The 12357-nt window shown below is 35.6% G+C and overlaps 1 protein-coding gene across 1 annotated transcript; it reads right to left on the bottom strand.

Annotated features, from left to right (window-relative positions):
* Positions 1-316: 316 nt before the first annotated feature.
* On the bottom strand, positions 317-11260 carry LOC141317272 (ras-related protein Rap-1b-like). Its single transcript, XM_073833028.1, has 5 exons — positions 11043-11260; positions 3524-3612; positions 1459-1527; positions 1308-1364; positions 317-514 (listed from the first exon to the last, which is right to left on the bottom strand). The coding sequence occupies exons 2-5, from the start codon at positions 3578-3580 to the stop codon at positions 344-346; spliced, it is 354 nt and encodes a 117-aa protein (XP_073689129.1). The 5' UTR covers positions 3581-3612; positions 11043-11260; the 3' UTR covers positions 317-343.
* Positions 11261-12357: the final 1097 nt, after the last annotated feature.

The following is a 12357-nucleotide window of genomic DNA, read 5'->3' on the forward strand; positions in this document are numbered from 1 at the left end:
CGCTAGTTGGTGCTCCAGTATAATCGGTCCGCCGAATCTCATCCAGCGAGAAACGTTCCGCGGTGCAAAACTAAGTGCGATTAAAATGCGTTAAAAAATTTTAACGCGTTATTTTTGTGTAATTAATTAATCTAAATTAACGCGTTAAAGTCCCGGCCCTAATAAAAATGTAAACGGGGAGAAAAACCTTTGATTTTTAGATTTTTTTTTCTATTGAGAGAAACAAACAAACTACTATGCATTTGGCTTGTGAAGGGAAAAAAACATGGTTTTAGTAAGGCAGTGATTTGTTAAATTAAGTCTCTAAAGTGCTTCTCTGTGCATGCATCCAAACATCATCCACTCAACAGGAAGTTTTTACTCTCACACTTACATCTTCTGTGTCCTTCACTCGCAGAATCTGCTCTCTTAAGTCCTGCAGGTCATTGAATGTAGACTGTGCTGTGATTGAGTACACAAGAGCAAAGCCCTGACCATTCTTCATGTACAGGTCCCTCATAGCCGTGAACTGCTCCTGAAAGAGAGACACAAAAAAGAAATAAATTTGGAAGTTATATTTTACAAGTGTTAATTAATGAGATTTTTGAAGCGTCAAAGTTCAGTGGAGGGACAAAAATGTCTCAGAATTTGTTAATATATTCTTTTGTGTTCTGAAGAACCACCTTACGTCTTACAGGGTAAGAGAAACAGATTTCTTTTTTTAAATGTAATAAGCCTAGGAGAGACATCTGTTCAATATGGAAAAAATAACAAACAAGTTTAATTTAAACTGATTTTAAAGGAACACTCCACTTTTTTTGGAAATAGGCTCATTCTCCAACTCCCCCCCCCGAGTTAATAAGTTGAGTTTTACCGTTTTGAAATCCATTCAGCCGTTCTCCTGTTCTGGCGATAGCACTTTTAGCATAGATCATTGAATCCTATTAGACCAATAGCATCGTGTTCAAAAATGACCAACGAGTTTCGGTATTTGTCCTATTTAAAACTCGACTCTTCTGTAGTTGGAGAATGAGCCTATTTCCAAAAAAAGTGGAGTGTTCCTTTAAACTTATACTCTGAATGGGCCTGGGAGGATCTGAATTCTTTTTAAGCTGACAAATTTCTATTTTTTTTTTTGTTTAGAGCATTTACAAACATTTTATTATTTAGAATGTGTAATAAAGTATACATATCAGTAGTAGTAGTAGTAATTTATATTTATTGCAATGTAAGCATCTAAGGCTAACTTCAAGGCAAAAATTGAGTTGGAATACTACAAGAATAAATACAGCTGACATACAGTTAAATGGGAGGCCAAAAGCACTTACTGTTCCTGCTGTGTCCAGGATCTCCAACATGCACTGTTGGCTGTCAACTTCCACTTGCTGCATGAGGAAAAGAGGGGAAGAAATAAACGTAAGCTTCTGTTGTCCACTGGAGTATTAAACAAAAGACAGGAGAATCTACTGAGCTTGCTACCTTTCTATAGGAGTCTTCTATTGTGGGGTCATATTTCTCCACAAAAATTCCCTGGACAAACTGGACCGTCTGCAAGAGGCAGAGATATTAAATAGGAGCCAGAGAATGGTTTCACACAAACCTGTAAAAAGAGTCAACAGTGGAGAAAAAACAAAAAAACAAAAAAAAAAACACACAACTCCCATATATTTTCAAAGTAGCAAAGGCAGTTATAAGGTCATTTTGTTTGACCAACAGAAGATCCTCAAGTTAAATAGAAGACCTCTTGCATGACCTCTTATTTGAATTAAAAGGAACAAGCATTAAAGCTGCAGGTTAACATCAAGTTTTTACGTATTGGATGTATTATTTGTTATGCTGAATTTAGAGGAAAAAACTCAAAGATAAACTAATTAATAATATGAACGTAAACTGCTAGTGGCAGCAAGTGACTGTTTTAATGAGCGAGTCATTGAGGCATTCATTCAAACGATTTGTTAAGACGGTTCATTCTTTCAAAAAAAAAAAAAAAACAGAATCATTCAGTAACGAAACAGTTGTGTTGCTCAGAGATGCGTGACTGTTCTGCTATGACCTTTTGAACTTTTTACGTTCACCAAAATCAAGCAAAAACAGTCAACAGTGACAATATTGTACTAAAATGTATATGAACTACTCGTTTGAACTCTTGTATCAAAATCAATGTCAAACTTGCAATCGTGGTTTTCAGAGAAAACGTCACTCTTTTGATCATGTCATGTTGCTTAACTAGTCCTTAGGGCTGCCTTTGACTAAAGATTTTCTGGTTGACTAGTAGGGGTTACAATTTTTGGTTTTCATTTTCTGGATTCCATTTTTTTTTTCTTTACTCCTTTTTAATGGCTAAATTAAATATTTTTATTATTATTATTATTAAAAAAGCTTGTGTAATTAAATAAATCATGAAACTTCTATAACTTCACATCAATTTATTAAAAGAATAATGAAAATGACATGTTTAGGGCCCTATGAATTTTTCCCCCCACCATATATTTTATTATTATAGCACGTCTAATTTTTTGAATGCATAAACATTATTTAATTTATTAAAATGTATTCTTACAGTAGCCTTTTGAAAAAAAAAAATTCCCCTCAGAAATTGTGTTGTGTAAAATGTTTCTGGTTATCAAATGAAAGCATAAAACATTAATTTCATTTATCTTTTAATTACCGAAATTAAACTTTATTTTACTTTAAATTAAAACATGGAAATGTTGTGTGATTATTAGTTAAAAACAATATGTTTTAATAATTTTAGCAATAGTAGTAGTAGGTACATTCTACTGAACAATAGTAATATACTTACGGCCCAATGTCTTCAAGTTAAACCGAATGTTTTTTTTGACGGGCTGCTGTGAATACATTTACATTTCTGTATGTACACGGTATGACCAGGGTTGCCAAGTCCACAAATTTCCTGTGAAATCGGGCTACTTTAACACTGTTGCCACAGGTTGTTTTTCATGTCCACGGGTTGAAGCGACCCCAATAACATTTATCCCCTAGAATGCGACAGCCACAATACACCGTTACCTTGTTTACCGCTGTAAACAAAGCACCACTGCGTGCATTAACACTAACATTACAATAAATGCATTAAAAGAAAACGCCCACTAAACTTTTCTAAACCAACCAATATTTTGACATACTTTTTGTATGTATTTGTTAGGGATGCACCGAAATGAAAAATTGGAAACCAAGGCCGAAAACCGAAACACCGACAGAATTATGAAAACCAAAAAATGCACTTTTGGGCCATTTTCGGCCGAAAATTTTCGGTGGCTGAATATTCGGTGCATCCCTAGTATTTGTCCGTTCAAGTGCAAGAATGCGCACTGTACACACAGAACAACGTCAGCGTCAACATCGCTGTGAAGAACCTTTTAAAGCACTTTTTTTTTTGAGAGAGTAGTTCAGACTTGGAATTAATGTGAATAGGCATTTACATTACAGGCATGATCATTACTGTGGATCACATTGTTTGGCTGAGCACTGGAGTCTAGCTGCTCTGAGGTTTGGTGAAGATGACATGGTATACTGTACTTACCAGGGCTGACTTGCCCACACCGCCAGAGCCCAACACCACAAGCTTGTATTCACGCATGACAGGGTCTCTACACCAGGCTCCTCAGTGCTCTAAAAACAAGATGAGAGAATGAGTAGGTCTCTACATATTGATATGTGTTCATTTGTGCACGCGGAGTAGAGAGCGTCCTGGATTGTTGCCCAGGTGGGGGATTTTGCAAGCATGACCTCCTAAACAAAAAGCAGCTGTGGGTTCTGGATGGAAAAGTGTACAGTCTAGAGCCAGGAGCGAGGCCTGTTGAGCCTCTGGGCCTACATGGATTCAACCCATATCATTAGGCCCACACTGAACTGGACACCGCAAATCTATGAGAGGAAAGAGGATGAAATCTGCTTTATGACAGAACAACCCAAGTGTGTTAGAAAACAGGACGGAAGGTGCATTTACATTACTGTGTGGGAAAAGTTAAACAAGATAATAGTTAACCACCATTGGCTTTTAAAGCAAATAAACCAGAATTGTGGCCTGAACAGCCTTATGCACAAAGAATGTACATTGATCAGCGAAAACCATTCACTCCATCCGTCCTTGAACGAACACATTCTTTAGATGAAAACGGGGCTCTACAGTGCGACCATTTCACTTGCATTTGCGACATGTTTCTACATGTTTTTGCAATGTTGAGTAATGTATCTCAGTCATATCGCACAAATCCTTCCATAAAGTGTAGAGAGTTTAAATAAGAGATTCACTGCGCTTTGTTGATTATAAAGAAACTTTGTGAGATTACGATGAACTAAGATGAGTGACTGCTTTTAATGATTAAGGGAGTTTGTAAATGAGATATTGATTTAATACAACACTTAAATAACAAGTTATTATTAAGTGACTTACACTGTCTGACTATAACACTATTGCCTGATTTTGCTCTATTTCGTCATCAAAAATAGTCTGAAACAAGTCACAGCTGAGGTGCTGTGCATCTCCATTCAAACACAGCGGTGTTTCATTTTCGTCTAGTGAGTCAATGATTCAATTTCCCATTCATAAAGACAGCCACTTGCTTTATTCCTGAATGATTCAGCCATTTGACTGTATCAAATGAATATATAATACAGTAATTAAATCAGTGACTTGCAGCCACCTGCTGGCAGATTTTAGTTTCATTTTTAAAGAATCTTTTTAGTTATTTAAATCGCTTAATATTTCTGTATTCAAAATGTTATATTCAAAACATTAGATTTTGAATTAGATTGCATTTGATTGGTAACTTATTCTTATCCTACTTGTTCTTATTCTGTTGTTTTATTAAAAAAACTTTAGTTTAATATAAAAGATGATAAACTTTTAATAAAGTTAGAAAATGCCTTTACAAAGGTAAAACAAAATTCTCCTGCAAATCACTTTAAGGAGTCAAATATCACCTCTTAATATGAAGGCTAATATTGTTTAGAATGTGCTCCTGAAATTTTAACTGCACTCCTAAATTTTTTAAGTTAAACAGAAACAGAAAAGTAAGGGTAGAGCCCTGCAACAACTTAAACACTTCTTCAAATGCTGCTACAAGCATGTGGGATCTGTTCAGAATGAATAATACATACAGAACAATCCCTTTTGTGTACAAAGGTGTCACAGGGAAACCATTCTGCTGGCTTTCATATAGTAAACACACATGCAGCCAAACACAGGTCTTCTAAAGTTACGCCTCTGTAGTGAGGGGCCGAATCCAAACATTGGGCAGGCTGTGTGCACTCAAGGAACACTAATCTCATCCAATGTTATTTGGAGAGGTTCATAGGTGCTGTTGCTCGAATGCTTTGGTCCATTTCTGCTTTTGCAGGATTGGTCGGCGTGCAGAGAGGAGAATTTTCTTCCTTTAATGGTAACGGCAGCATAGAAAAGGCGATGAGATGCCAAGCGGAGGCCACCGAGAGGGAAAATGACCAGAGGTAATGTAGAACTAAAGATGTGATTTGGAGCATTTCAGGAGCAAACGACTTACAGCCATGAGTCTCTCATGATGTCTGGAAGAAATAAAATAAAATAACAACATGCATGCAAACACAAGGACAGATACAGTATATGACCCCTCCTATAGGCTCACAAAAACAGCTGCAACTCCAAATAACTCAAATTATGTTCGGAAACAAGCAAATTCATGCAGTCAGTCGTCAAAAGATGTGAAACACTTTTTCTTCTTTTTCTCAGTTTGTTTCCCTAGGACACAAATAGACACATCCAAACAACGACGACGAAACATTTACCTTGCCCAAACAAGTATTACCGAATTCACACAGAACTATTATTTTCTTGTAAGGATGAATTGGATAGGCTGTTTCCTCTACACAGTATGAACACAGCTGAACCTCCCTGATCTTCATCAAAGGCAGAATGAACAATCTGTGGACCATAACAACTGCTCTGATGAAAGTCTTTTGAAGTCATGGGCTAATATTTCGACTGCACTTAAGTGCAAAGGTCCAGAGAGAGGCTGAGGCCCATGGAGGGTGGTTCTGCTGGATGAAACCCATAACACTTTGACCAGTTCAAACATCTGACAGAAAAATAGTTTGTTTAACCCACATATTAAAATAGTAGGGGTGGGAAACTTTAGGTACCTCTCGATTTGATTCAGATCGATTCTTGGGGTCACAATTTGATTAAAAATCGATCGGTTTTCACACTGTGTATTTCACACCAGTATTTTAATACAAAAACACATCTGTCTATAGTACGGATATTCCTGACTCAAGAAATTAGTGTTTCCTATTAACTTTCCTATTAACAAAAATTTTACACTTACCATTAGGGACGTGCCTGAATCTGCAGAAAGGAAATTACATGTACTACAAAACCCCTTAATATGAGATGGGAGGTAAAAAAATATTTCAATGATTTCTCTTGCAATTTTATCGTTGAGTAATTATACTGTATAGAAATTTCGGGCATCAGACAGCCGTTATTAATACGCATTGAAAGAGCATTGAAACCGTGTCTGAATGTGTGGCTGCGTTTCACTTTCACTTTCAAGATTCACGATTACATGGAGCGGAAGTAGGCCTACTTGCCACATATTTTAAAAGATTGGATGTTTGTCAGTGGTGTTCAGGATCTGCAAACGATTCGCCATTGTACCAACAGTCATCTCTCCTTACTCTGGTTATGTGGTAAGTGAAATATATATAATAATGTAACTGGCTATCACTAGGAAGCGCTAACTACGTCCCTCTAGTGGCTCCGTAGAACGAATATTTCGTTTTCCGTGCCTTTCCGAAAACGAAGACACAAATACACAGGATGTATTTGTTTTTTCTCCTCCATTATCGTTCCTTTTTTGTTCTGACAACATCATGCTATTATTAGGGGCCATGCCCGAAGAGCTGTAGCCCCTATTGTATCTGTATGTTTTCTTATTTTCATCCAATGGGAATCTATGGCAGCCCTATAAACGGAACATAGGAAAATTATGAAATTTGGCACACTTGTAGTGATAGCCATAAATAGTGATCTGACCAAATTTGGTGTCTCTAGAAGATTTTTTTTTTTAATTTTACATATTTAATCATGTTTTTATATTATAAACGTTGACAAATAATGTTTATGGTTTAAACTTTAAAGTAACACCATACCAGCTAATATGGCTCACTCACAGAGAACCCACTTGAAACAAACTCCACACTTTTTTTATTTTGATTTATAAATGTCTCATTTGCCATCATCAAATTGAATGCCATTTAGGGCTGCACGATTCATCGAAATTAAATTGCATTCGCGAGAAGCACGGTTCTGTGATCAGTAGAAGGGATGCACAATATTATCGGACCAATATCGGAATCTGCCGATAATGGCTTTAATGTGAAATATGAAAAATTATGCCGATATGTCTTGCCGATAAGAGGAATAATTCATGTGCTCAGGGTGTGCTAGCGATTAGATCAGGTCAGCAGTGTGGCTCATTCTTGAAGCAAAGTTTTGCCTGAATGAGGATTAGATTCATTGTTTTGGATCACTGCATTTATTCCGAGAATGCATAGTGTGTGATAGAGTAAACAGTAATAGCATGGGAGGGTTATGTTAGCCTACTATTAATAAAAAAATAAAAAATAAACAAATAACATTTAGACTGTCAAAGAAAACTTCAGAATGACCATGGCACTCTTGTAAATTAAAAAGCCTTTATTATCAGACGGCTACATTCAAGAAGTCTAAAACCTCTCAGAGTTTCTCTTTCTTGTATAGCCATCTGATAATAAAGGCTTTTTCATTCGTAATCATTTTTCTAATAATATTGCATCAATACTTGTATTGAGTTTTTTTCGATTCTGGAATCAAAAATAAAGAGTTCTTCGAAAGTCATGGCAGGCAAACATTGACCTCTTGTTGAGAACAGATCCCTGCCAACACATGCTGAGTGCAAACATTGTGTTATAAGGTGATAAATGAAAAGAAAATGCACATAGTTTGAACAAAAAGAATGCGTCACAGCCACCTGACTGATGCCACTTAACCACAATTTCTCAACTAAATGTTGCCGTTCACAACCTGTTCAGTCACAGTTAAGAAAGACGTGTTATTTAACCTCATAGTGGGTTTCGAATTGGATTATCGACCCTTTTGACAAGACTGTGATGACATGTTTCATTGGTCATCATCCTCATAAATCCTCAATTTTTTATATTTTGATTTATTTAAATGCATGTCCATTTATAACACTACACTTTATATTATATAACCTTTTCATCAAATTAAAAAAATATATAAGTAAATAAATAAAAAATAGTTAAGGCTAATGCGAGGGAGTTTCTAATTCAGCTTCTATGGGAGGGAGTTTTCTTTTGCTATTTGACCAAATGGGAATGCAAAAAATATATTTGTGGTACTCTCCCATTCACTGCTCTCGGTTAATCAAACTATGAGGACTTCCACTGCTGAGAAACCCCTGAGAAATGTGAAAAAGGTCCATTAATTGGTTTCACTAAACTGTCACAGAATTCACAAAATTCTCATCATCCAAATGGCTTCAGACCCTGAAACATCAACTGTCCAACTTACAAGAGTTTTAATCCTACGGATCATCTTTTCATAACATTTAGTTAAGGGAATACGCTGATGATGACTTGGAGCACAGCTTCAGTGTGACACTGCAATAAGACTAACTAAAGTCAGGATTGAAAAAGTCAAACTGCTTGGGGAATGTAACAATGACTTTTTTTTAATCATCACAGTAATATTTAAAACCAAACTACCAAAACCAAAACTTAAACTAAAGGAATGACAGTGAGCACTGTGCAAGGTGATCTTTAAGAAAATTATTATACCAATATGAAAACTAAAGTGAAAAATGATCAAAGAAAAACAAGTAACCACCCCAGTTTAAATTCTCATCAGTTCGAATATCCAGCTAAGACCACATCCTGTGTTTTTGGAGGGAAGATAAACCTGATTATAAAGTCACAAATCTCATTAAGAGACATTCATAGAACTACTGCCACCTCTGGACAGCGCTGCTTCAAGTTTAACCTATCAAGTTCCTGTTGAAACACGATGAGTCAGTATGCGAAACCGTTAAACTTGCATTTCTCCATCCTCTTCTTCTCAAAACTTAAAAGGCAAAATCATATCTGGAAATGTGGTTACACTTCCGTTTTTCAAGCTGAAGAGGTGATGCTGGCCTCATGTGAATATGACAAACTACAAGATGAAAGATTATAGCAGTGGCTTGCCTGTAATATTATCCAAATTATTTAATTATTCACAATAATGTCATCATGTGAGTGACAGCAAATGCACTTGTGGAGAAAAAATTGTTTTTTATTAAAAAATATAACAAAAGAAAACAAGTAGATAGCATAGAAACAGAATAGAGAGTGCAAGTGTTAAAGGGTCAAGTTTTTTTAATAATCAAACACCTACACTAAAAATAACTACGGTTGCACTAAAAATATCAATTTCTACAATAGTAGTACAATGTGCCAAAAAAAAAAAAAAAAAAAGTTCACAGCTAACAAACAAAACTGTGAAAAAAAACAAAAACAAATGCATAAACAAGCAACTCAAAGGCAATAATAAGAAACTGTTTGGGAAAGACATGGAAAATCCCAGGCAATGTCTGACATGCATCACACAACTTCTGGAACCTAACAACAGAGAAGACTGGATTCAAGGAATGCAATTTGCGTTCATAAAGAACTTTATCTGGTTAAAAAAACTCATAAGAATATCTTGCCCACTTAAAAGGAGTTTAAAGGAGTTAAGATAATGTACTCACCCCCTTGTCATCCAAGATGTTCATGTCTTTCTTTCTTTGGTCATAAAGAAAAAAACATTTCAGGATTTGTCTCCATATAATGGACTTCTATGGTGCCCCCAAGTTTGAACTTCCAAAATGCAGTTTAAATGAAGCTTCAAAGGACTCTAAATGATCACAACTGAGAAAGAAGGGTCTTATCTAGTGAAACGATCGGTTATCTTAAAAAAACATTTACATTAAATACATTTTAATCTCAAACGCTTGTCTTAACGAGCTAGACAAGACAAAAATTTGAGGTTAAAAATTTTTTTTAGAAAATAAACCATCGTTTTGTTAAATAACACCCTTTTTTCCTCGGCTGGGATCGTTTAGAGCCCTTTAAAGCTGCATTTTGGAAGTTCAAACTCGTGGGCACCATAGAAGTCCATTATATGGAGAGAAATCCTGAAATGTTTTACTCAAAAAAACAATTTCCTTACGTGAACATCTTGGATGACAAGGGGGTGAATACATTATCTGTAAATTTTTGTTCTGAAAGTGTACTACTCCTTCAAGTACATCCATTTCAACAGGTGTAACCAACATGAAGCTATTATTTAAAGCATAAAAAATGTAAAAATTAATTTCGCAAAAAAAAGAAAGAAAAGGAAGTCTTTCACAGACATTTCACAGCAAAACCAGCAAAGAGAACTGAAAACTGCTTTGCTAAACATTGGTGTCAGAAAAAAAAAACCAATATAAATTTACGTCTAATCAGCAAAACTTTAAAAAAAAAAAAGTTTATTCGTGTAGCCATGTAGAGACTCTAAACTTAACTCTAGAATAGAAGCATGTTATTAAACAATGTGAGAGTTTAAAAACAATCAGCTCGAATTTGGATCTCTCACAAGATATTGAGAACATTAACGTTACAGTGTAATACAATAGGATTAACACCTACTGAACCTGTAAAAGTGGGTTGTTTTGATTGATAACGTTAAACATTGTAAAACATTAATGCTTATAGAGTGTGTTATAACTACAGTAATCGTTTATTTTAGTCAATTTCTGAAGGGGTGAAATTCAGTCCGTGAGATTTGTGCTAATGTGCTAAGACTGCTGCTTAAAACTACTCAATATCACTTTATATTTATACTTTATAAACATTATTGGCACAGTTATGGACTACACGTCAATAACCCTCACCCCCATCATACAACACATCTCGTTTAATAGCTCTTCGTGAATGTTTGAAGTGAATTAACGGTCCTTATCAATAGTGTCTGTTAGCGCGATCGTTTAGCCGCCTACCTTCACACACCCGCCGGAAGAAAGCCGACAAAACTTTAGCGTGTTCAGCTGCAGTCAACCTCAATCCCTTTTCTCCTCAGCAGACTGGGTCATTCCACGAAACAGCACCTGCGGCTGACACTAAACGAGCTTTAGGATAAGAAAAAAACACGGCCGTGCTGCCCTCAATGCGACCTCACCAGCCGCTCACGTAACGCGCCTGTCACTCATCTACTCAGCTCTCCAGCGCGAGCTAGCGCCGCGATTTTAGCGCAGAGTCTCATGACAGCTTCCGGTGTAGGGCTGAATCATGGGCCGCCACCCGACAAAACAAAGGTCGCGATGAGACGATTAACTTATGTTTTTTTATTTTTTTATTCAAAGAACAATGACATATACAATTTTATGAAAAAAATAAGACAAGGAAAAGAAAGCAAAATTATGGAAGCCCGTTTCCACCACTGAATAAAACAAATAAATAAATATTACGACTTTTTATCTCACAATTCTGACTTTTTTCTCAGAATTGTGAGATATAAAGGGGCAATTGCGAGAAAAAAAGTCAGAATGCTGATATATAAACTCGCAATTGCGAGACATAAAGTCAGAATTGCGAGATATAAAGTCAGAATTGTGAGTTATAAAGTGGCAATTGCGAGAAAAAAGTCAGAATTCTGAGATATAAACTCGCAATTGTGAGTTATAAAGTCAGAATTGTGAGTTATAAAGTGGCAATTGCGAGAAAAAAGTCAGAATTCTGAGATATAAACTCGCAATTGTGAGATATAAAGTCAGAATTGCGAGATATAAAGTCAGAATTGCGAGTTATAAAGTCAGAATTCTGAGTTATAAAGTCGCAGTTGCGAGAAAAAAAGTCAGAATTCTGAGATATAAAGTCGCAATTGCGAGATATAAAGTCAGAATTGCGTGATATAAAGTCAGAATTCTGAGATATAAAGTCGCAATTGCGAGAAAAAAGTCTGAATTCTGAGATATAAAGTCGCAATTGCGAGATATAAAGTCAGAAATGCAAGATATAAAGTCAGAATTGCGATTTATAAAGTCAGAATTGTGAGATAAAAAGTTGCAATATTTATTTATTTATTTTTATTCAGTGGCGGCGGAAATGGGCTTCCATACAAAATAGAAAGACAAATAACAAACAAAAATTGTTTTTTATTGTTTAAAATTCACAAACTTTCAAAGTTCCTAAAGCTTTCTTTTTCACAGAATCTCGAATACCGTCAATATAAAAACATATTTAAGTCAAAACCTTTTTATTAGTAAATTTACACTTATGAATGTGAAATTTGGTCAATAAAAAAAAAATATGTTC

Source organism: Garra rufa, unplaced genomic scaffold (assembly GCF_049309525.1).
Source record: "Garra rufa unplaced genomic scaffold, GarRuf1.0 hap1_unplaced_613, whole genome shotgun sequence".
Classification (NCBI taxonomy): domain Eukaryota; kingdom Metazoa; phylum Chordata; class Actinopteri; order Cypriniformes; family Cyprinidae; genus Garra; species Garra rufa.

Coding starts and splice junctions, on each gene's coding strand:
- LOC141317272 (XM_073833028.1), bottom strand. CDS start 3,580: ATGCGTGAATACAAGCTTGTGGTGTTGGGCTCTGGCGGTGTGGGCAAG. Junction 1,528..3,523: donor GTGTGGGCAAGTCAGCCCTG/GTAAGTACAGTA, acceptor TGCCTCTTGCAG/ACGGTCCAGTTTGTCCAGGG. Junction 1,365..1,458: donor TAGAAGACTCCTATAGAAAG/GTAGCAAGCTCA, acceptor TTCCTCATGCAG/CAAGTGGAAGTTGACAGCCA.